This window comes from Triplophysa rosa, linkage group LG22 (genome assembly GCF_024868665.1).
Source record: "Triplophysa rosa linkage group LG22, Trosa_1v2, whole genome shotgun sequence".
Taxonomy (NCBI): domain Eukaryota; kingdom Metazoa; phylum Chordata; class Actinopteri; order Cypriniformes; family Nemacheilidae; genus Triplophysa; species Triplophysa rosa.
In genome coordinates, this window is record NC_079911.1 from 12,970,493 (window position 1) to 12,991,284 (window position 20,792).

Consider the following 20,792-nt stretch of genomic DNA (forward strand, 5'->3'; position numbering starts at 1 on the left):
TGGCTGTGCTTTATCGTGCTAATCACAGCTATTATTATTGCACTCAAATGCTAAGTTAACTTAAATACGTTTAAATGCGTCAAGAAAGTCGCATATAGATCGATTAACTGATCATCGATGTAAATCTACGTTGTATCTAAAACAGCATCAGTGACATCTGTACTAAAGCAAGAGATCAGACACGTTTCATATGTATGTTACTTTAATAGGTGTTTAAAGAATAACATTTGCGTCAGCAGACAGTGTAATGACATAAGACTGGATGAGAAGGACAATGGCGAAGGGTTCCCTCTCTACACAGGGGGTTCAGTAAGGCAAGGCTGCATCAACAACTGGGCTGTAACAATCAAATCCATACATTGCATTTTACAGTACTAGTGACAATAATCAGATCAAGCACACAAGAGTAAGAAACTCCTCAGAAAAATCAGAACAGGATCTCGGGGTTTAGCTTTTAAACAGACGGTGCCACAACTGCATTTTAAGCCACGAACTTGCATTCACATACAGAGAAAGATGATCATCATTTACGGGGTTCATATTCAGGTTATGAAGAGTTAAGGAGGTGAAAAGTGGAAGGTTTGGCAAAACGGATATCTGCGATCGCCGCTATTGCGTGTAGATGCGTAAAAGAGAAGATGACGTCACATACGAAGGTGGCAGGGGTACCCTCGTGAGATTTGAGCGTATACCGCGCACTACAGAGGTCAGGGTGTGTCTATTAAGAACGACTGGAAGTTTTTACAAAGTATTTACTTAAAGAAGCAGCCTAGATAGAATTCCTCTGTATAAAGCCACCGCGTACAGAAAGACTGAATCGGAATTAGAAAAATACAGGTACAAAATCCATTACATTCAAGAGACAATCTAGCACAAAAGGGAATAATATCAGAATCTTTATAGCTAATATAGGAATTTCTGTTTCATAGAGGCATTTCGCTAAGAGGCATCTTCTAAATAGAAAAAGGAAGTGTGGACTTCATGACAGGGGCATGGGATGGGATCGAATTCTGCATCATGCTGGGCCGATCAAATAAGCTACTACGCATTATAAATTTTGCTAGCATTAACAAATTGTTAAAACACACAATGTCACTCAGTCTCAATATGTGAGAGGGGTCGGTTAAGAATTCATGAGGGGGACACCGGCGAGATGGGAAGATCAATCTTTAAAGGGACAGTTCACCAATAAAAAAAAGAATGAAAGTGAATGCTCTTTTTGCATTGAATGTTTACGTTCAGCCAATCGTTCTTTCCAGTCTGTTCATGTAGACAAGTTTGATTTGATGCTACATGCTGCTAACTATGCACGTAACGCACAATAAATGTTACATTTAATCTATTTTCAATATGCATCTCATTTGCATCACATTGCTTTCTCAATATTGATGTCGGACAAAATCCACATTGATTGACCAGAAGTGACCAAGAATAAAAAATATGTTATCTCCAGTTCATGGAATTGATTTTCTATATTTGTTGTTTGGAAAGTGCAACATCTGCTAATCATATTTGGAATGAGGATGAGGAATGATGACCAAATATTTGGGTGAACTGTTCCTTTTAGAAGGCGATGGTGTTTTGGTATGGGTTTAAGGTGCAAATATTGTCTTCCTAAAATTAGGCATTAAAAAGGTGCCAACATTTTGCCCAATTCAGAGGAAAACCATCAGAAAACATTAGAAGAATTAGTTGTGCTGATATAATACATTTGAAACCTGAAGACGGGTCCACTGGTCTGACGCAGTGGAGTGAGCTTGACGTTCTGCATCAATACATTTCCCTTAGACTCTTTTCGCTTTTCTTTGGCTTGAGAGAAAAACGCCTGGTCTGAGAGTATGGTACTTCTCCTGATCGCTGGGAAGAACATAAATTGCGTCACGTCTGAGGCGCGTTACACGCGAGGGAAGACGTCTTACAGTAACTTCCTGGAAACGACAAACAATTTTCTTCTAACATGATTCATCCTTTGAGAAAACAGATAATCTTCAAATAGATCTCTGTCAGGGTGGACATCGTGATTCATTTGACGCATATGAAAACAAGATGTGTGTTTAATAACAGTTCAGCTTATGTAACACTTGAGATAAAACAATTAAAAAACATATGGACAATATAGATTCTTGTAATCCTAAAACCATACAATCTAAAAAACGCACTTAACCAAGAAAATGTCTCTATTTGAACAACTCATGGATTGATTTTTTCTTCTGAACAGGTCATGTCTATCCCTCATCATCGCTGTCCTTTCCGAAACCTCATATGTCCACATTTGGTAAATCACAAATCATTATTATTAGTCACCCTTTATGTTTGTCACTCGGTTTTGTAAATATCTCTAAAAAAGGTATTAAAACGGACTTGTCAACTTTGACAACACAGTATTTAATCAATTCCAAAGTACAGTGTTTTTTCCATTTCCTGAAAAACAGCAAATTTGGACATGCGAGGTTTCGGAAGAACAGCGACAATGTTTTTGTTTTCATTTGCGCAAATCAAACATGGCGTCCACCGACAGTCTACAATGAAGCTGGGAAAATTCATGATCACATTGATCCAATTCAAAGTCTCCAATCGCAACCGACCGATTTCAACACAAACGAGCAGGAGGTTTCATAATCTTCTTATTTATAATACTTTCACCCTGTTATACACTTCTAAAGTTTCATAAGCAGGGCCATAAAGGTGATTTATAAAATTTCATAAGCTTCACAAAGTCACACTTAAAAAAAGTGATTAGGTCCTGATTGATCAGGTAAACATGATATTTCTCATAACTGCCTCAGGCACAGTTACAGCCTACAAGCTTACTATTACTTAAAATACACTTGAGGTTTAAACCCGTGGCTTGGAGTAAATGCCTCTATTGTATAAATAACAGGGAGGGGGAACATTCAGACGTTGTGCCCGGCCACACACACCAGACGTAGGCCATTTGCGGCATTGCCACGCACGTGCACTTTCACAAGCAGGAAACTAATCGTCTAGAGGCGGTGCATCTATCTCAGTGCTTGTTGGCTTAACAGGTAAGCATAGGTATATATATATACACAGATATTTGTATATGAGCTTTTGACAACAGTCTCGATCCAGTACAGCGAACCTCGGAAAAGAGGTTTTAGTAACGAAACGGAACAAAAGCGAGGAAAACGAACCCTGCGCAAGGTGTTCTACGGAAAGAAAAGTTAAATACAGTATTTTCAAAAAAGTAAAAAAACCTTATTAGTTCATAAATTCACAGACAATATCATTTATAGAAGGATATTTTGAAAAGCAAAACAGACTATTATCAAAATCGGAAAAAAAGCGCGACTACAGCAGATTAATGTTTTGTGATCTGGCTTCAAGAATTCCTTCATTTACCTCATCTAGACTCTCTGGGATCTCGGGAGGCTTTCAGGAACCCGAGTCTGAGGGTCAAACCAGCCCGAAAACACAGAAAGTCGAAATCACTTTCTCAAGTATTTTTGTCAAATCTGGTTTTTCAGTCTTAACAACAATGTAACAGTGGCAGATATTAAGGGTAATATTCAGATCAAATATATATAGTTTTCCTTTTTATGCAAATACGTGTTTCTATAGTAGAAATCTGACAAAACTGTTTTTGAGGATTTGAAACTGGGTTAAGAAAAAGAAACGTCACTATATAAAATAAAACTTGGCGCAATTTTGTGTCTGGAATATATTGCATCTTAAAAGGAAGTTAAAGCTATTTCTACTGGAAAACAAGACAAAAATACTGGGAAGAAAAATGATTTGTACAATCAGTCAATGCAGACACACAGTACATGATCTGAAGACCAGACCCTGACTCACAGGATGTGCTGTTACAAGACAACACGCTACGCTGGGACTCCCACAATACAGGTGTGTGTGCAAGTGTGTATGAGTGAGAGAGACATCCAGAGTCTCAACATCAATCCCTGTTTTCCTTTTATCTCCAATTCTCTCCCACCATGTGCTTAAATGGACAGAATCAAAACATGTTAAGCTGGAATGGCATCTACAGCCTCAGGTACGAGAGGAAAACAAGGCTGCGTATCTCAGTGACGATACAAAAAGCACAAAACAAATACCAAAACTCGCTATTAGAACAAAAGCCAACGTCAACTAAAAGCCTAAAAGTCTAAGGAAGCTAAAAATTAGTGCAGTGTCTATTATTAAACTATGTTAGAGAGGCGTAGCACTCTTTCGGATTAGCCAGCAAGACGCTACACACTGCGGGTAAGGTCAAGTATTGACATAAAATGCATTTTCATCGTTCAAGTATCGCCACGCTGATCTTAAAACCGGGCCCACGTGGAATATGCGTACGCAAAAATGGAATAAGAGTCATTCGCAACTTCTCCACATCGCCCCCTGCATGTTTGCTTAATAAAAAGCTTTGCTAAATTAAATATGCTAACATGTTTTTGTGTGGATTTACTACTTATAATGCAAGAAAACCCACAGATTCCCCTTGGGCCTACTAGTAATAGACCTGTCAACGTCTGCGCATGTCAGCGAAGAGCCAAAAGCCATGGGGGTTTCAAGATACAAACGGTTCGACTGGCTTTCCATCAGGTGATTCAGTCAGTAAGAAGTGGGTATGCGCGTGACCGCAGCGAGATGCACGCAAACATCCGTTACCCCCGTAACACATCGCTGCTGCCTGCGCGAGTTCTCAGACTCTCACCTTCAGATGCGTTCGAGGGTCATTGCTTGAAAGAAAGAGGCATCTAGGAATTGTGCATCGTGAAGGTGAGGATGGTATTGAAGTGTGCAAAGAATAAAACCAAACAGAGGTGTAAAGCTGAGGTCGGGCAGTCTAAAAACTATCTCTCTCTCTCACTGTTTCTTAATAGATTCAGAGCAGGAAAGGGGGACAGGAAGCCACAAAATTTCCTCTGACTGAGAAAGTAGTTCGTCGCTTTGTGAAGTAGATGTTTGTGCAATAAGGCTAACCAGAAGAAACAGAAGCTAAAATAAAAAGAAAGATGGATAGAGAGAGAGAGCGCTTGCTTCAAATGCACTTTTTGTAGGCAAAACTTGACCTTATAGAGTAGCCATTCTTGCAGATTGTAAAGTCTGATAACTGGTCTGAAGCCACTAGAGGAACAGTTTCGGAGACCAGGTATGGCTCCCTCGGGGCCCTGAGGGGGTGAGAGAGAGGGAGCGAGGGGTGGGGAAAGGTTGCAAGGTGAAGGCTTCTGGGATAAAACATCCTTATCCACGTCCCTCATTCATTTTCAGTATCTCTCTATCCCCCTGGCATCAGGGGCCCAGGGTCAAAGATGAGGTCCCAGCATGTCCTTACATAGGCCACAACTGGGTTAGACCCAGTCTGGGCCAATCAGAGACCTCACTGGTCCGCACAGGAAATCAGCACAGGAGCCATGTCCTTCACCTGACCTTCAGTGGCGATGCTTACAGCACGCTGGGCTCTGCAATACACACAGACACACAAACAAGGATGTATTATCAACGGACACCACAAAACCAGTTCTTATCTGGTATGTCGCACCTCTCATCTACTCTGATAATAATAAATCACGGCTATGCGTCAATCAAACTCTATACTATTGTGCATTCATAGGCGGGAATAAAGTAATGTGATATCATCCTTTTATTCTTCCGCAGAACACAAAAGAAGATATTTTAAAGAATGTTGGTAGCCAAACTACTTTGGCCCACATTGATTTCCATTGTACGGACACAAAACCACTGAGACATTTCTTGAAATAACTTCTTAGTGTTCCACAGCAGAAAGACCCATGCAGGTTTTAAACAACATGAGGGTGAATGACTGAACTAGTGACTCATCAGTGAACTAGACCATGCCGATGTGGGTGCTCCTACGTACCTGTGCACGTTCTCCATGGCGGCGACCTCAGCGAGGGCCGCTAAGCTGAAGAAGGTCGGGAGGCTGCCGGACGTATCCGACCTGTCCGCTTCCTCTGATCCGGGGTCAGTGTAGCAGACCCCCCTATTGCATAATGTCTCGTGAGTGAATGGCTTTTCATCCTGATTCTTGGTCTGATCTTTTGATTTGTCCTCTGCAGAAAGAGAGACAGCTTTAGTAAATGAAACACATACAATTTGCGCTTAATAACAATCAGGTCTGAAACATAATTTTACATTTTCTGAAAAAAGTGAGGATGCAAGTCATCGCCACAATGCAACAGGGTGTTGCTACGCAGTCGCTAAAGTAACAGTTCACCCAAAAGTAAAAAAACTGTCATCATTTATTCACTCTGTCCCTTTAATGTTCTTGATGAAACATTATGAGTTGCATTTAGATGGTTTCATCTTAACAACATAAACAAACATTACTGCGCATGCGCACTTTTGTAACCCCAACTGAACTTCCGGTGCACATTCACAAACAATAGAGTGCCAGTAGATGATTTCTGAAAACCGAGGAGAACCGTTACTTGGCTAAACTTGTCTCTCCAATATTTTGAATTTAGACTGCGATACCAAGCTCAACCGCTAGATGTCAATGTACCAAACGGTTTCTTTAAATGCGACCGAACTACAGGACCCATTCAAAAACTTGTTTATTTAATCAAATGAACATACAACAAAATTCAACAAATCGTTTGTTTAATACAAGTTTTAGACTGTAAAATAATAATAAAAATTTATATTAACATAAATTAAATTAAATATGAATAGTTGTATTATTAGACACTAGCCAAACACAGACTGGAAGTCAACTGGGGGTCAGGCGCGTGCGCATCCGATGAAATGGTCTATAAACACTCTAATATTCCATAAAAAAGTATAACTGTCTGTTTTGATTTCATGATGACATAAACGAGTTTGGATTTGTTCTAATCTTGTTTACTACAGTACATAAGATGAACCGCTGGAGACTCACCCTCTGCAGGTGACACTCGACCGTCAGCCGTGCGCACCAAGTGTGTGATTTTATTTTTCCGGGCCTTCCTCTTCTGACTGCCCACGGGCGTTTCCAAAACCTTTTGGGGTTCAGGAGAGGGAGATACACACGGACTGTCCGGTTTCACAACCTGGCTCGATTCTGTGACCGCTGGGTCAGGTGTGACAACATCTATAAAAACACAAAGCATGTAAGAACAAAACAATCAGATGGTTTAAATTCAGTCTTAGCACAAACCTAGACGATCAATGGAGCGTATATGTGTGCTGTAAGATATAGTGTTTCAATTGTGGCCCTTTTACTGCCCAACAAGAGGCTGGATACCTACATAACTGAGCCCCTTTAAGATAAGCAGAGTGCAGAATGACCTAGATATGCCAGCGCTGCCTGTATTGCAGCAGGAAGTGTTGGGCCAAACCACGGACAAACAACCACGCTCAACACGGTTTCACACACACAATCTCTCTCTGGGATCACGCAGAAATAGTCTGATATGGGAACAATGTCTATCGGTTGTTCAAGTGTCACCTTTGTCTGCCGCACTGGATTTCTCCTTCCTGTGTTTGTACTTGCTCACTATCTTGTGGAAAAAGGTCTTTTTCTGAGATGAAGATGAACCTAATTTCCAAAAGCAATAAACAGAACAAAAAAAAAGAAAAAAACACAGCATGCTATGTTAGGTGGAAGTAATGTCATTCTGAACATGAGATGACCACTTCCTAAGAATCAATGAGGAAATGAGCATGGAGGCCAGGAGGAAGTGATGTCAGTTTGCATGCATGCAGCGTACTCACCCGTGCAGGGTTTGGGCAGTTCGGGAGAGTTGGCCGCGGTGCTTTTTTTCTTCTTGGTGACTGATGCGGTCTTTTTGTCAAATGTCAGGGGGCTGTACTGCGGCAAGCTGTTGAACTTTTTCTCGAATTCCTCCTCGAGTTTACCCAGTCTGTGAGATTTACACACAGTGGAACATTAGTTAAACGTGTCGACTGTTGAAAACACCTGGGTCTCCTTTTCTAAGTTGTCAGCGCCTGTTTGAGCGTAAACTGTAAAATGTGTATGCATCACTTTATCACACAAAAATCATGTTCATTTTAAGTTATGATGAACATGATCATAAGTTCACGCATTTAATTTAAGTTTATTTAACTTGATCTCATAGCTGAAAAAGGTTTCACACACTAAAACCACACATATGCCAACAACCCCAGAATGCTTGTGGTCTAAGACATTTTAGAGTAGTAAAAATGGCAGTTTGGGGTGTATTATGGTTGTGATTTATCAACACTGAGGGCCAGATAGACTAAACAGGGCAAAATAGCGCAAGAGCACAATAAAAAAAGGCAGATGGGAGTGGAAATTTCTGCGGGTGATTTAGTAACAAGGCGAACATTAAAAAACACAGGCGCAATATCACATTCCCATTATGACCAACGCAATCTACTAAGAGCAGCGCAAATGAACGCAGGGTTTATGACATTTTTGGACGTTAAAGTCCCAGTGAAATTAAAAATGACAATGCCTATTTTTTCATGAAATATTGTAGTGTTTATTGTAAATAATTTATCAATGTGGGTCATTCTCTTTTTTAAAATCCTGTGCCCTCGTAAATTAAAATCTGAAAATGCACCTACAAATGCATATGCAATAAGGGGAGTCGCAAAAACAGCCGTGTCCACGCCTCTTCAGCGCTACTTTACACTGCGTGTCTTCAGTAAATGTCGAAAGTAGTTTTTGTACGCCAAAATAGCGTTAGTAAATCAGGCCATAAAACAAGGGTAAAAACATGTTTTTTTTGTGTATCCAACTGGTGTAAAAGCAATAGACCGTTTCATCGGACGAGTGCTCCAGGACTGCAGTTAACTTCCGGTCTGTGTTTGGCTAGTGTATATAATATATGAATAATATAACTACTTCTATTTAATTTAATTTATGTTCATATTAATTTGTATTATTATTTTATTGTATAATAATTGTATTAAATAAACGATTTGTTGAATTTTGTTGTATGTTCATTTTATTAAATAAACAATTTGTTGAATGGGTCCTGTAGTTTGGTCGCATTTAAAGAAACCGTTTGGTACATTGACATCTAGCAGTTGAGCTTGGTATCGAAGTCTAAATTCAAAATATTGGAGAGACAAGTTTAGCCAAGTAACAGTTCTTCTCGGTTTCTTTTGCTTGTTATCAGAAATAATCTACAAGCACGCTATTGTTTGTGAATGTGTACCGGAAGTACCAGGAATGTGAATTTAGGTATTCAAGTAATTAGTGAAGAGACCCAATGTCTTTAAAAAATGCCAATGGATTATTCAATGGAACAGGATGCAATGTTCTGCAGAAACACCGTGTTCCGAGCATGTTACACTGGTTTATCACAACTGTTTAAACTATGATCAAAGGATGGTATACAACATTTCTTGTAGCTTTGTACTTGTTAACTTTTGTAATTAACCCTTGTACGGTGTTCATGGTTTTATCACTCAGCCAATGTTTACAGCTCAAGTGGACCCACATAAGATTAATGTAAAAATGTGTATAAAAAGCCACATAATCTAAAAACACCCCAGCTTCTAAACCAGAGGGTCAAGACTCAAAAAACTGCCAAGGCGACCTCAAGATGACTTAAAACGATTTAAAACAAGACAAAACAAGCATTAAAAAGGCAAAACAAAAAAGTAGTTTTAAAACAAAGATATACGTCTTTCTAGTTATGCAAAGCTGTTAAATATTGTGTTGGGTAGAAACTGTGAGTGGGCGGGGCCTAAAATATTGTGAGCCAAAAAGGTTGACAAGCACATTACATAAGCTTTACATGTTTACTTCATCCCAAATACAAGCAACACAGTTAACATATGAGTTAAAAATCTGTCATTTACCTCTGTTAATAAAAAAATGTGCTATACGTTTTTTGTAAAAAACTAAATTTTAATAAATATAAATGTGTGAGGTTGAAAAAATGATGAATATGTTTGGCAAACACTGAAAACAGACCCAAACACCACACACCCATTGAGTATTTTACATCATTAACACGCCACACAAAGCTTAGCAAATACACCGGGTCTGTTGTGTTTCAGTCAGATTGACACAATCAATACTGAATGAATTCAAAGAGCTCATCAACAGCTCTCTGTAGATCCAGTGCTGTGATGGAGAAAAAACAGCTCACCCAGGGGTGGTTTCCTCTTTAGATTTAGACTTCTTCAGCTTTTTTGGGGTACTGACAGCAGGTTGAGAAAACCCCCAACTCTCGTCATTCCAGCCACCCTCGTGATCAGACACGCTGCCTCGCATGGAACCTCTTTTCCCTAGAAAAAACACCACACAGCGACATTTACACATTGACACTTTTATCGAAACATTTTATCAGTATGTGTCTTTCCTAAGATTCAAACCCATGACCTCTGCACTGCTAACACACATGCTCTACCAATGGAGCTTCTGATAAACATTCTTATTGGCAGAAGAGACCATATAAACAAGTTTTCTTTGTACGTGGGTGTGTTTGTTTGTTAAGAAGTTGAAAGACTCCATTGGGTAACATGCTGTTTCTTAGAGCTGATAAATGGAGAAGTAAGTTTTTCCATTACAGTTTTGCTCCATAGCAGTGTTAATAAGTGGGCTTTAAGTTTCATATCTTGTCAGACATCTACTTGGGTCACTCACGCAAGGTCAACGCACAGGAAAGAAAAATGCAAATCACCAGATGATTATCACTTAAAGTGTTATTCTTGATAAAAGTATTCCTGTGTATAGTGTGTAAGCGCGTAATACCTCTGTCGACATTTGCCCGCAGAGACGTCAGCATCCCTTCAGACACCAGTGTTTTATAAAGAGCTCCTTTACAGCTCCGTTCGGACTTCCTGGACCCCGAGGTCTCTGGCTTGAACTCTGGTTCCTTATCCTCAGGTCTGGTTTGGTCTGGAGACGGTTTGGCGTCCGCTTCTCTCTCTTCCGTTTCGATCGGCTGTGAGCAGTGAGGCGCTATTTCTTCCACACCACTAGGGGGCTCTACCTTCACATCAGGCATCTTCTCACACTCTGCCTTAGGGGACAGGGGAGGTTCTTCTGTTTTCATCTCCACGTCATTCTGCTTATCCTCTTCCATCTTCTCTTCCTCTTTCGCTTCGTCTTTTGCTTTTTTCTGTTTGGGTTTTGACTTCTTCTTCAGCGCCACAGATTGGTCGACAGCTGGGATGCTGTCACTTTCTGAGAGACGAGATTTCTTCTTAGGGGTCTCCTCTGAGCCCCAGGCACCTTTAGCAACCGCCTCGATAGTGAACATCACGCTGTCCAAGTCCGAGTCGGGCGACTGTCGCTTCTTTACCTTTTTGGGTGATGTGGGATTTTTTCCAGACTCGTCAGTTTCTTTTACCTTTTTGGGTGATGTGAGATTTTTTCCAGACTCGTCAGTTTCTTTATTTTCTTTCTTCTTTTTTTTCTTCCTCGGCGTCTTACGAGGGCTGAGCTCTGAGGGGGTGGCGTCAGTGGGAGAGGAAGAGGTGGAGCCGGAGGTAGAGGCAGAAGATGAGGTTGATGGTGGCATGGGGAGAGGAAGATGAGGACCGTCCCTGTGCTCTTTGCGGTCGGGGTCGACTGTGCTGCTTGAGCTGTGCTGAGCACAGACAGATGAATCTTCTGAAGGTTGTGAGGAGCGAGCTTCCATCTTCTCTGCTTCAGAGGCCAAACACATCTACAGATACACATACAGAAAGACATCCGATTAAGGAACACATAGTATGAACTACACACGAACATCCAGCAGGTGGCAGTATATGCATCACTGTCCTATGATAGGATCACATTGTCTTCCATTGTTTAGGCTAACCACTCTAACACCATGCCATGCTGAGCGTTCATTCTGCTATGTAACAGAAAATATATAAGATTGATCGTCTGATATCTGTGTATTCATAAGTAATAAGCACACGCTGTGTGTGTGGGTAGGTAGGTGATGTACTGTACCTCAGCTAGCTGGAAAAGAGCCGACTGGCCGCACTGCCGCCCCTCGGACGCGGGTTGAGACCTACTGGAGGAGATCTGCTATAGAGGCAGAAAACACATGAATTAATATGGATTCCCAGTAAACGCAAACATAGGAGTGACATGCAATTCCCTAAATTGTGGCATTTGTACACACCAAAACTATCAAGAATGCACCCGACCAAGTGTTTTCAAAATTGTGATGCATAGTTTTATTTTTAGCACAAAAACATCTTCTTTCGGTCTATATTAAAGCTGCAATCCATATTTTTTGGGGTCTGCTGAAAAAAACAACAGAAAGATCACAGAAAGTGTAATGGTTTCAATTAAAATACCATTATGAACCATTCGCTTGTTCCATTAAAACTATTACGAAATTCCAAGTTACTACAATCCTCCTCCAATATCACATGCCATAACATGTTGGTTTGCCCACACAAAGCGGAATTCTTGTGAACAAATTCTTGTTTAAAACCAACAAAATCAGCTGACACTCAGAAAGTGCAAAAGTTTCAAAGTGGACGTCTCTATAGAGGAAGTCTATGTGCTTGCAGGTAATGCACCGGCTGAAGAGGAAGTGAGACCTTTTAGTGACACCGTAACTGCCCACGAGTGACTGAAAGCTTTTGCTGAATTCATTAACTCCCGAACGTTTGTTTACGGACTAAAATCCAGTAATGAAACTCGACTTTGGTCAAAGTACATTTCCAAAGTTTGTCTTCTCAGTATGGGCTAACTAAAATAGTAGAAATAAACACTACACCATCTGGATGACAGAGCTAATACTCTGTGGAGTCCTGTTAAATACTTCCAAAGCATCCTGAAACTTAGACTTGGTGTAAATATGCCTTGTAATACATTTCAGAATGACTTCAAAAGCGTTTAATAATAAAACTGTACCTCAGCCAGCTGAAACAGAGGAGATTTAACACAACTCTTGGGCAGGTCTGGAGAGCTCGGCTGAGACGGTCCAAAGGCCTAAAGATGACACAGAACAATGAAGTCATCCATAACCAGCAGTTATTCAAAATCTATGATAAGTCAAACCCAGATTTACACTTGAAGTGATATAAGTTCTACGCCACTCACCTCCGCATTTGTCAGAGAGCTTCCATCTTCAACATTCTTACTTTCCTCAGCCAGCTGCTCTGGACTGGAAGATATCTAAGAAGAAAAAAATCGCACAAGCAACAAAATGCATTCAGATCATTAAAAAAGTCATTTAGATGTGCACAGCCAAGCGTCCATATGGCTCAGGGACGTCTCACTGATAAAGAGGGCTTAATGGGTCTGTTGTTAAAAACTGACAAGTGTTCAGGTGGTCTCACCTCAGCCAGCTGGAAGAGGGCTGATTTCCCAGCATGCTTAACAGCATCTGTGCCTTCTGTCTGGGAAGAGCTGGAGGAAATCTAAAACGAAAGCACAAGAGAAGTTAAATCAGTAAAGGAGAACAAAGCGATCGGAGAACATACAATCATGACTCATACAAACATCCTGTTTGAATTGACCATTGATGTTTATAACTCAACGTCGCCCTCTTTTGACAGCTTAGAGGAAAAGCAACAGGTTTGATTCAATAAAATGGAAAACACTTGACAAATAAATCACATCTACTATAAAAATGTAACGATTGCATGTCTCCTGAGAATGTTAGCGGTCAGACTAACATTAACGTGATAATTCACCCAAAAATGAAACTTCTTTCATTATTTTCTCAGCCTCTTGTTATTTCAAACCTTCATGAGTTTCTTTCTTCTGCAGAACAGAAAAGAACATATTTTGAAGAATGTTGGTCACCAAACAACACTGGCCCCCATTGACTTTCATCGTATGGACACAAAACCAGAGACATTTCTCAAAATATCTTCTTTTGTGTCATGTATATATAGGTTTTAAACAACATGAGAGTGAATAAATGATGACCAAATTGTTATTTTTGTGTGAACTGTCCCTTTAAGTACAAAATGAATATACTAACCATACTCCTAAATAATATCTTTCATTTCCTTCTGTTCAAAACAACAGAAACTGAATGTGCATCAACAGTCGGCACGTAGTGACGCAATAGATCAGGCTCTTACGATGTAGACAGCCCCATTGATTTCAACTTTTGTCACATCGCAATGTGTCGCACGTGTCCGACGTAAACACTCCTAAGCTGTCCACTTCAAAAGACTCACAATGCAATAATAGCATAGCCAGTCGCCTTGAAACTACAGTGTGCGTGATTGTATTTGACAAAACAACGAGATTCAAAAGATAATCCTTAGTCAAACATTATGGACGGTATGTTGAAACAGATGATGTCATCGAATTTGGCCACAAAACAAGGAGACGCTGCCTCTCGTTTTATATAAACCTCCCGTGGCTCTCTTCAGTGACAAATGCTCTGTGCAGAGGCAATAATGATCACTTAGTGGGAGGAAAATGAAATTTATAGAGGATTAACAAGGGTGAGAGACTGTAAAACCTACAGGATCGAGCACACACAAACATGCATTCATGACAAATCCCTGAATCGTACACACACACATGCATCTCCACAGCGGCAAAGCCTAATAAAGGTCTCCGATGAAGTCTGCGCACCTCCTAATGGCACACAAACCCAGTTTGGGACCCAAAACAGTGCAGCGCTAATATCCCGGTCTGTTTAGTCATAGCTGTGGCTGCTGTATCCGTGGAGATGGGCCTGTCACAGTCTACTTACATGAGCACTGATCATGTGCTCATTATATCAGAGGTCTGCCGTGAGTACACAATAATGTTGATTTGTTTCAATCCTGGATGTTGACTAATAACGGCTATTCTCATTTAGACCCCTTTGCTGTTCCTGTTTCTGAAAACCTGTTTAAGCACTGAGCAATTCAATCGTCAATCTCAACTGTGGTGATATTGACATTTTGATTTTGTAGGAAGCACATGTTGATAATGGTTTAAAAATAACCTGCTACATGTAGATGTGCTACGCAAAGTGACAAAACCACGGCTAATCTGAATTTTGTTTAATACAGACCTTGGATCAAATCAGTCCCTTTACAAAATATCTAAATAACATGTGGCTTGTTAATTGGACCAATTCTGAATAGTCAATGGGTTGCATCGTGACAGATTTGGACGTGGTATCAGTTTGAATGTCCGCCGACTGTTCATGGACTGTAGAAAGCTGAACGCACACAAAAACGGCAAGAGATGCCAATTCAGCTGCCAACCAATTACAGTTCAATCTAACTGGCTGGCTGCTACACAACTTCTGGGAGCGGAGGTTTTTAATCACAAGACTGACACAATGAGCGCTGTTGAGGAAAACTGAAATTTCATGTCTACATATTTGCGGTTTGAGGCAACTTTGAACCCAAACGAAGCCGTAAATTCTGTGATGCTTCTTTAGACAGATTAAAATATAACAAAGTCTACAAATATCTTCTGCTAATTTCTTTGGAAAAATCATGTGGATGTTTTATCAAAAGTCAAACTAGAGCAGATGATAAACTTTTGTATTATAGTGATGGTTCTTTACCTCTCTGGCGGTCAGGGCGTGTTCCCCGGCTAACAGCAGCATGCTTAGGCCCCCCATTTTAGTGGGATCTATAGACAACAATTGCTTAGCTTAATGTTATTGTTAAATAGCACATTATATGTACATGATGACACAGTATGTGTTTAATTATTCATGACCGTTATTCATTCCCACCTGCCATGGCAAAGTTTAGCTGTGGTGCACCTTCAGTTTTATGCTGTTTTTTGGCAATGGATGTGTCCTTGCTAGGGTTGGAGGGCAGAGGCCAGACTTTCTTACGGGGATTACTCAAGGAATGGGATGGGCTCTTCACCGGCTTGTTGGTGGCAGGACACCACTTGTAACCTGGGTTAGCCTTCATGAAAGCATCCTTATACTGACAGCATCAAAATAATACATTAGCACTTCATAAAATTAAGAGCAATATGTCAAAGTAACACAGTTGCACGTTTCATTCCATCATTTTAAACAAACAAGCCAAAATAAATCAACTTCACATAAAATCAAATAAAATACCGGTCACAATATTATTTGATAAATCTTAACTAAACCAAAGTTATTAGGGATGCACCATCAGGCCCGATACCAAGCTCATGTACTTAATTCATACTCATATAGATAAACCGACAACAAAGACCGATACCTCACGTGACATACCTGACAGAGCTGACTGATATTTGTGATTTGAATAATAATGTTAATGTTAATAATAATATGTTTTGAGGCAGAGTTTCAGTGTGTTGAGCTTGGAGAATTGCCACCTCACCAAAAAAAAATACAGGTACAGGCATCGGTATTGGCGAGTACCAGAAAAAAAATATTGGTACTCGTACTGGGTCTTTAAAAAATGGTATCGGAGCATCCATAACAGTTACAAATGTTACCTATCAATTACCTGAAATAAACTGAGGCACCACAATTATTACTGAACATGAATAATAATAAAATAAATAAAAAAATTAAACTTGTATAGCAATATAACAAATCTATGCCAAATTGACAAAACACATAACAGAATTTCTAAAAATTAAATTAAAATGAAATAAAAATATATAAATCTAAAGCTAATTCAAAATATAAATAAAATAAAACTAAACAAAACTATAATAACTCTGAAGCTGAGCGTATCGTTACACCCCTAAATTAAGACACTACTACTAAACAACATTCCTGTAAAAAAACGATGATCGAGTCACTTAAGTTTGGTTCTCACCTCCTTGGCCATGTCTGTGTATTTCTGCTTTTCTTTGGGATCCAGAACGGCCCACCAGTCCGCCAGGATCTTCGTGGCTCCCCGGTTGTCGAGTCGTGGGTGTTCCTGCCGAACGAGCGAACGATGCCGTTTGCAGAACAGCAGAAAGGCGTTCATGGGTCGGCGAGCTCGCTGCTCAGAAGAGAACTCTCCAACGTCATCCTCCATCGCAACACACTCACCCTCCTGAACCCCGCTCTCAGTGCATAACACCGGCTCCTGGAGTAACATGTAAATACAGAAAACAATGATTTTAAACAGGAACACTGAAAACATTGAAATGAAGATAAAATCAAGAGGTAAGTGTGTTGAGTGTATTCATTTTCACAACAAGCAATTTGTTGGCTGGGGGAGAAAACATTTATCCATCTGATATATGCTGTTACCCACACCACCTTGGAGTGCATTTGTGTTATACATAATGTTATACACATCAGTCCATGCATAACCTGGGAATTTGCATACCCCTGGCATTAGAATTTTAAAGTTTTACTTAATTAATATTGCGTATAGGAATTTATAGTCTGTTTAATATTTGACCTGTGTTTCTCTCTACGCTTGTGTGTGTGCGCATTTGTATGTGTGTGTCTATGTCTATGTTTGTTAGTACATGTGCATATTGTGTGTGTGGACTGTTTTGTATGTGGTTGTGTCTGTCTTCTGTGTTTTCACCTTTTTTTGTTTTTACATTTATAGTCTTATAGTCAATATGTCTCATGTACAGCTGCTTTGTAACAATGAAAGTTGACCTGACTTGACAGCTAGCACCATGTTCTACCAGTTGAGCAACACGACAATATGTTTTTGTAGATTTCAAAGTATGTGCATTTGAATGAATAATACATTTAACTTTCTTTCATGTAAAAAAATCTGACATTTGCATGATTTTAATGAACTGTTCTTCATTTGAATATGCCATATTATAGATATAATAGAATATAAAAAACTGCAGAATATTTTAGAACTGAATATGTTTATCCAATGGTTCAATGAAGCAATGAAACATTAAAGACTTTTGTTTTCTAACAAAGTGGTTCTCTTTTATCAACTTTGCATCAACACACTAGCATATTACTAGGTGCCCCATTTTTTTTATCAGATGCAGTCTTAAATGTATGAACATCACCCACCTTTTCCATCTCTTCTTCATCCTCCTCCTCCTCTTCCTCAGAAAAGTCCGGAGCTTTCTTGGCGAGCAGCGGGTGCCACTGCAGGCACTTGCGTTTGGGCCGTTTTCCGCTGACCTCTCCCTCCACAGGAGGCTCTTTCCCTCCACCTCCGCCCTTCATACTGCTGTTGACCCTGAGGGCAAAGGTCAGAGGTCAACCACAAGCCTCAATGCTCCTTAACAAGACATAACCTATAACACACAACAGGTCATGAAGAGGGCACAAGGGCACTATTCACCGGTAATTACATTGCTTAAAAGTTCATTTTTGTAGGTTACATCACAAAAAGTGTAAAAACTATGACCAATGGGGTGGGACAATCTATCTGTCCAACCAACTGCATACATGGGTGGTGCAAAAAGGGCCACTAGTCTACCCTACACTACCCAGTTTAGACCATGAACATGAAGTTCCAAGCTGGTTTATGCTGAATAAGTACTGGTCTACCTAAGACAGGCATGTTCTTTCTGATGAAGATGGTTGACCAAGGTAGGCGTACTGGTAAACCTTGTAAAAAACACAACATGGCAAATATCTGGATAATGCCCGAATGACTTTAACCTCTAATCAGAACATTGATACCAGACATGGATGAACGACAGAAGAGTAAAGCGAGATATGAGGAGACAGACAGAAAAACACAGACCGTTAAAGGGGTCATATGGCGTTTCCCATGCATGTATTAAGACACGTAAAATTGCAAAAATTGAGTGTCGGAACAAAAGATGCATTCTATCTAAAAGCGAATGCTCTCCCAGACTTGCCTGAAACGCCTCGTGTAACCACACCCCCACAAATTTACGTCAGTTCATGGTATGATTTGACTAAGACCGCCCAAATGTATATGCAAGTAAGATGGGTGTACCTGTCAGTACAATTGCTTTGGAACCTGATGTTCCAAATATGGTAAGAGGCGTTACATTTCCGTCACATGCTTGCAGTATTCGACCAATCACTACGCACTGGTTAACTGGCCAATCATAGCACACCTCGCTTTTCAGAGCCATGAGCTTTGTAAAAAATCAGCACGTTTCAGAGAGGCGGGGCAAAGAGGAGATACAAACATGCACTGTATGTGGAAAATACAGCGTTTTTGAACCTTAAATCGTGTATACACATTGCATTACATCTAAAACAAATGATAATATTCGTTCACATCACCCCTTTAATATAATTTGACAAGTCACATAAGAATATAAGAAAAGCACAGACAGCCATAATGTATTTTTGATTTGGCTGTAAAATAGACACAGAGCATCTTTAGGCATCAAAATTTGGAGGGATGGAACATAGAAGACCAAAGACCATTGTCCAGTGTGGATTCAGCGCAGATGCAGTGTGCAGTGTAGTCCAGAAAGTATTGTTAGTTCAGGGAAAACAAGCGTACTGCAGTGTTCTCTGTCTGTCTCAGCACAGTTTCTCTGCGTACACAACACCAATGCAGTCTCACTGTACTGTACATGTGACCTTCACACACACATCAGCGCTCGCTTTTCCAATAGACACACAGCACATCACACACTCGCATACAGTATACATGAGTCATTGACTAAAGAGGATGTCCGAAATGATTCAAAAGTCAAAACCTTTATAAAATATATAGAAGTTATTAGAAATGTAAGCTTTGCATCAAGGTAGGTTTGACAAAAAAGTAACACAATTTTTTACAAAGATATTGCTTCTCTGGTCCCTTGAATACATGCAAGTGTATACAGCGTAATCTTTTCTCTTAAAGAAACAGTTCACCCAAAAATGTAAATTCTGTCTTCATTTACTCACCCTCAAGTTGTCCGTATAAATGTCTTTGTTCTGATGAACACAGAGAAAGAAATGTTTGTAACCAAACAGTCCATGGCCACCACTGACTACCATAGTAGGAAACTTTACTACATTTCTTTGTTCTGTTGCACACGAGAGAATATATTAGAATATATCGAGAATATAGAAAAGCAAACAGTTCTGAAGCACTTTTGACTACCCTTGTCATTTTTCCTACTATGGTAGTCAATGGTGGCTGAGAACTGTTGGGTTACAAGCATTCTTCCAAATATCTTTCTCAGTGTTCATTGGAACAACGAAATTTATAAGGATTTGGAACAAATTGAGGGTGAGGAAATGAAGACAGAATGTTTTTTTTCGGTGAACTGTCCCTTAAATGACATTTTGTTTACAATCTCCAAACCAGCTTCCCAAGCCCCACAGAAAATACCAAAAGTCACTTAAATTCAGGAACTAAAAACATGTTTTAAACATTAATGGTATAGTTCACCGGAAAAATAAATAAATTCCCTCATCCTAATGCCATCCCAAATGTATATGAGTTCCTCTCTATAGTTTACCACAAATGCATAATCTTACATTAAAATACACTCAGTTTATCTTCTTATATGGCACTCAAAATAGCAAAGCATGTACATCCCTCAATATAGTTATCCAAATAAATTGAAACGATACATCTGTGAGAGAAAGTATTATTTTAAGATTATATAGCAAAATAGAAATGTAAACACGCGAGCACTAGATACAAATATCGTGGCACGTTGACAATTTTGAACCTCATTAGTTCTCACATGTCTCACGACTAGTTGTCATATACATGTTTTGTCATGACTCACAAGATTACATCTGGGATGGCATGAGTGTGAGTAAATGAAAAGAATATTCATATTTGGGTAAACTAATCCTTTAAAAGCATCATAGAAAATGTGTCATTTTTGTATGAACTGCATTGTGTTCAGTAGCCGCTTCAGCCCAGAGAGATGCAACACTTTGCTTCTAACAATCATCAGCATGTTTTCAATTACAAACTGTACATCCATGTACACACAAACGAAGGATCCTAAAGCCTGCTCCAGAGGCGCTCAGTAAATACTTGGCAAGGAATTTGGGAGTACAGTGTATCTTAGACATTCCAGTAGCAGTAGACATCTTCTGCAAGTCTTTCCTAAACATGTGTCTGCTGCCCTCTTGCTGCTAACTTAAACACAC

At 39.8% G+C, this 20,792-nt stretch overlaps 1 protein-coding gene across 7 annotated transcripts in view; it reads right to left on the minus strand.

The window, feature by feature from the left end:
• Positions 1-190: 190 nt before the first annotated feature.
• LOC130545978 (HMG box transcription factor BBX) overlaps positions 191-20,792 on the minus strand; it is a 31,109-nt gene continuing 10,507 nt past the window's right edge. For 5 of the 7 annotated variants that reach the window (XM_057320981.1, XM_057320978.1, XM_057320980.1 and 2 more), the window contains 15 exons: positions 17,766-17,937; positions 16,597-16,854; positions 15,558-15,759; positions 15,384-15,451; positions 13,195-13,275; positions 12,956-13,030; positions 12,767-12,844; positions 11,849-11,926; positions 10,658-11,576; positions 10,053-10,191; positions 7,678-7,826; positions 7,412-7,501; positions 6,863-7,054; positions 5,843-6,035; positions 191-5,423 (listed from right to left, as the gene is read on the minus strand). In XM_057320981.1, the coding sequence (XP_057176964.1) occupies positions 5,342-5,423; positions 5,843-6,035; positions 6,863-7,054; positions 7,412-7,501; positions 7,678-7,826; positions 10,053-10,191; positions 10,658-11,576; positions 11,849-11,926; positions 12,767-12,844; positions 12,956-13,030; positions 13,195-13,275; positions 15,384-15,451; positions 15,558-15,759; positions 16,597-16,854; positions 17,766-17,924 (2,763 nt within the window). In that variant the 5' untranslated portion in view covers positions 17,925-17,937 and the 3' untranslated portion in view covers positions 191-5,341. The remainder of the gene's footprint in view (positions 5,424-5,842; positions 6,036-6,862; positions 7,055-7,411; positions 7,502-7,677; positions 7,827-10,052; positions 10,192-10,657; positions 11,577-11,848; positions 11,927-12,766; positions 12,845-12,955; positions 13,031-13,194; positions 13,276-15,383; positions 15,452-15,557; positions 15,760-16,596; positions 16,855-17,765; positions 17,938-20,792) is intronic. The other 2 variants (XM_057320977.1, XM_057320982.1) reach the window with 2 other exon arrangements.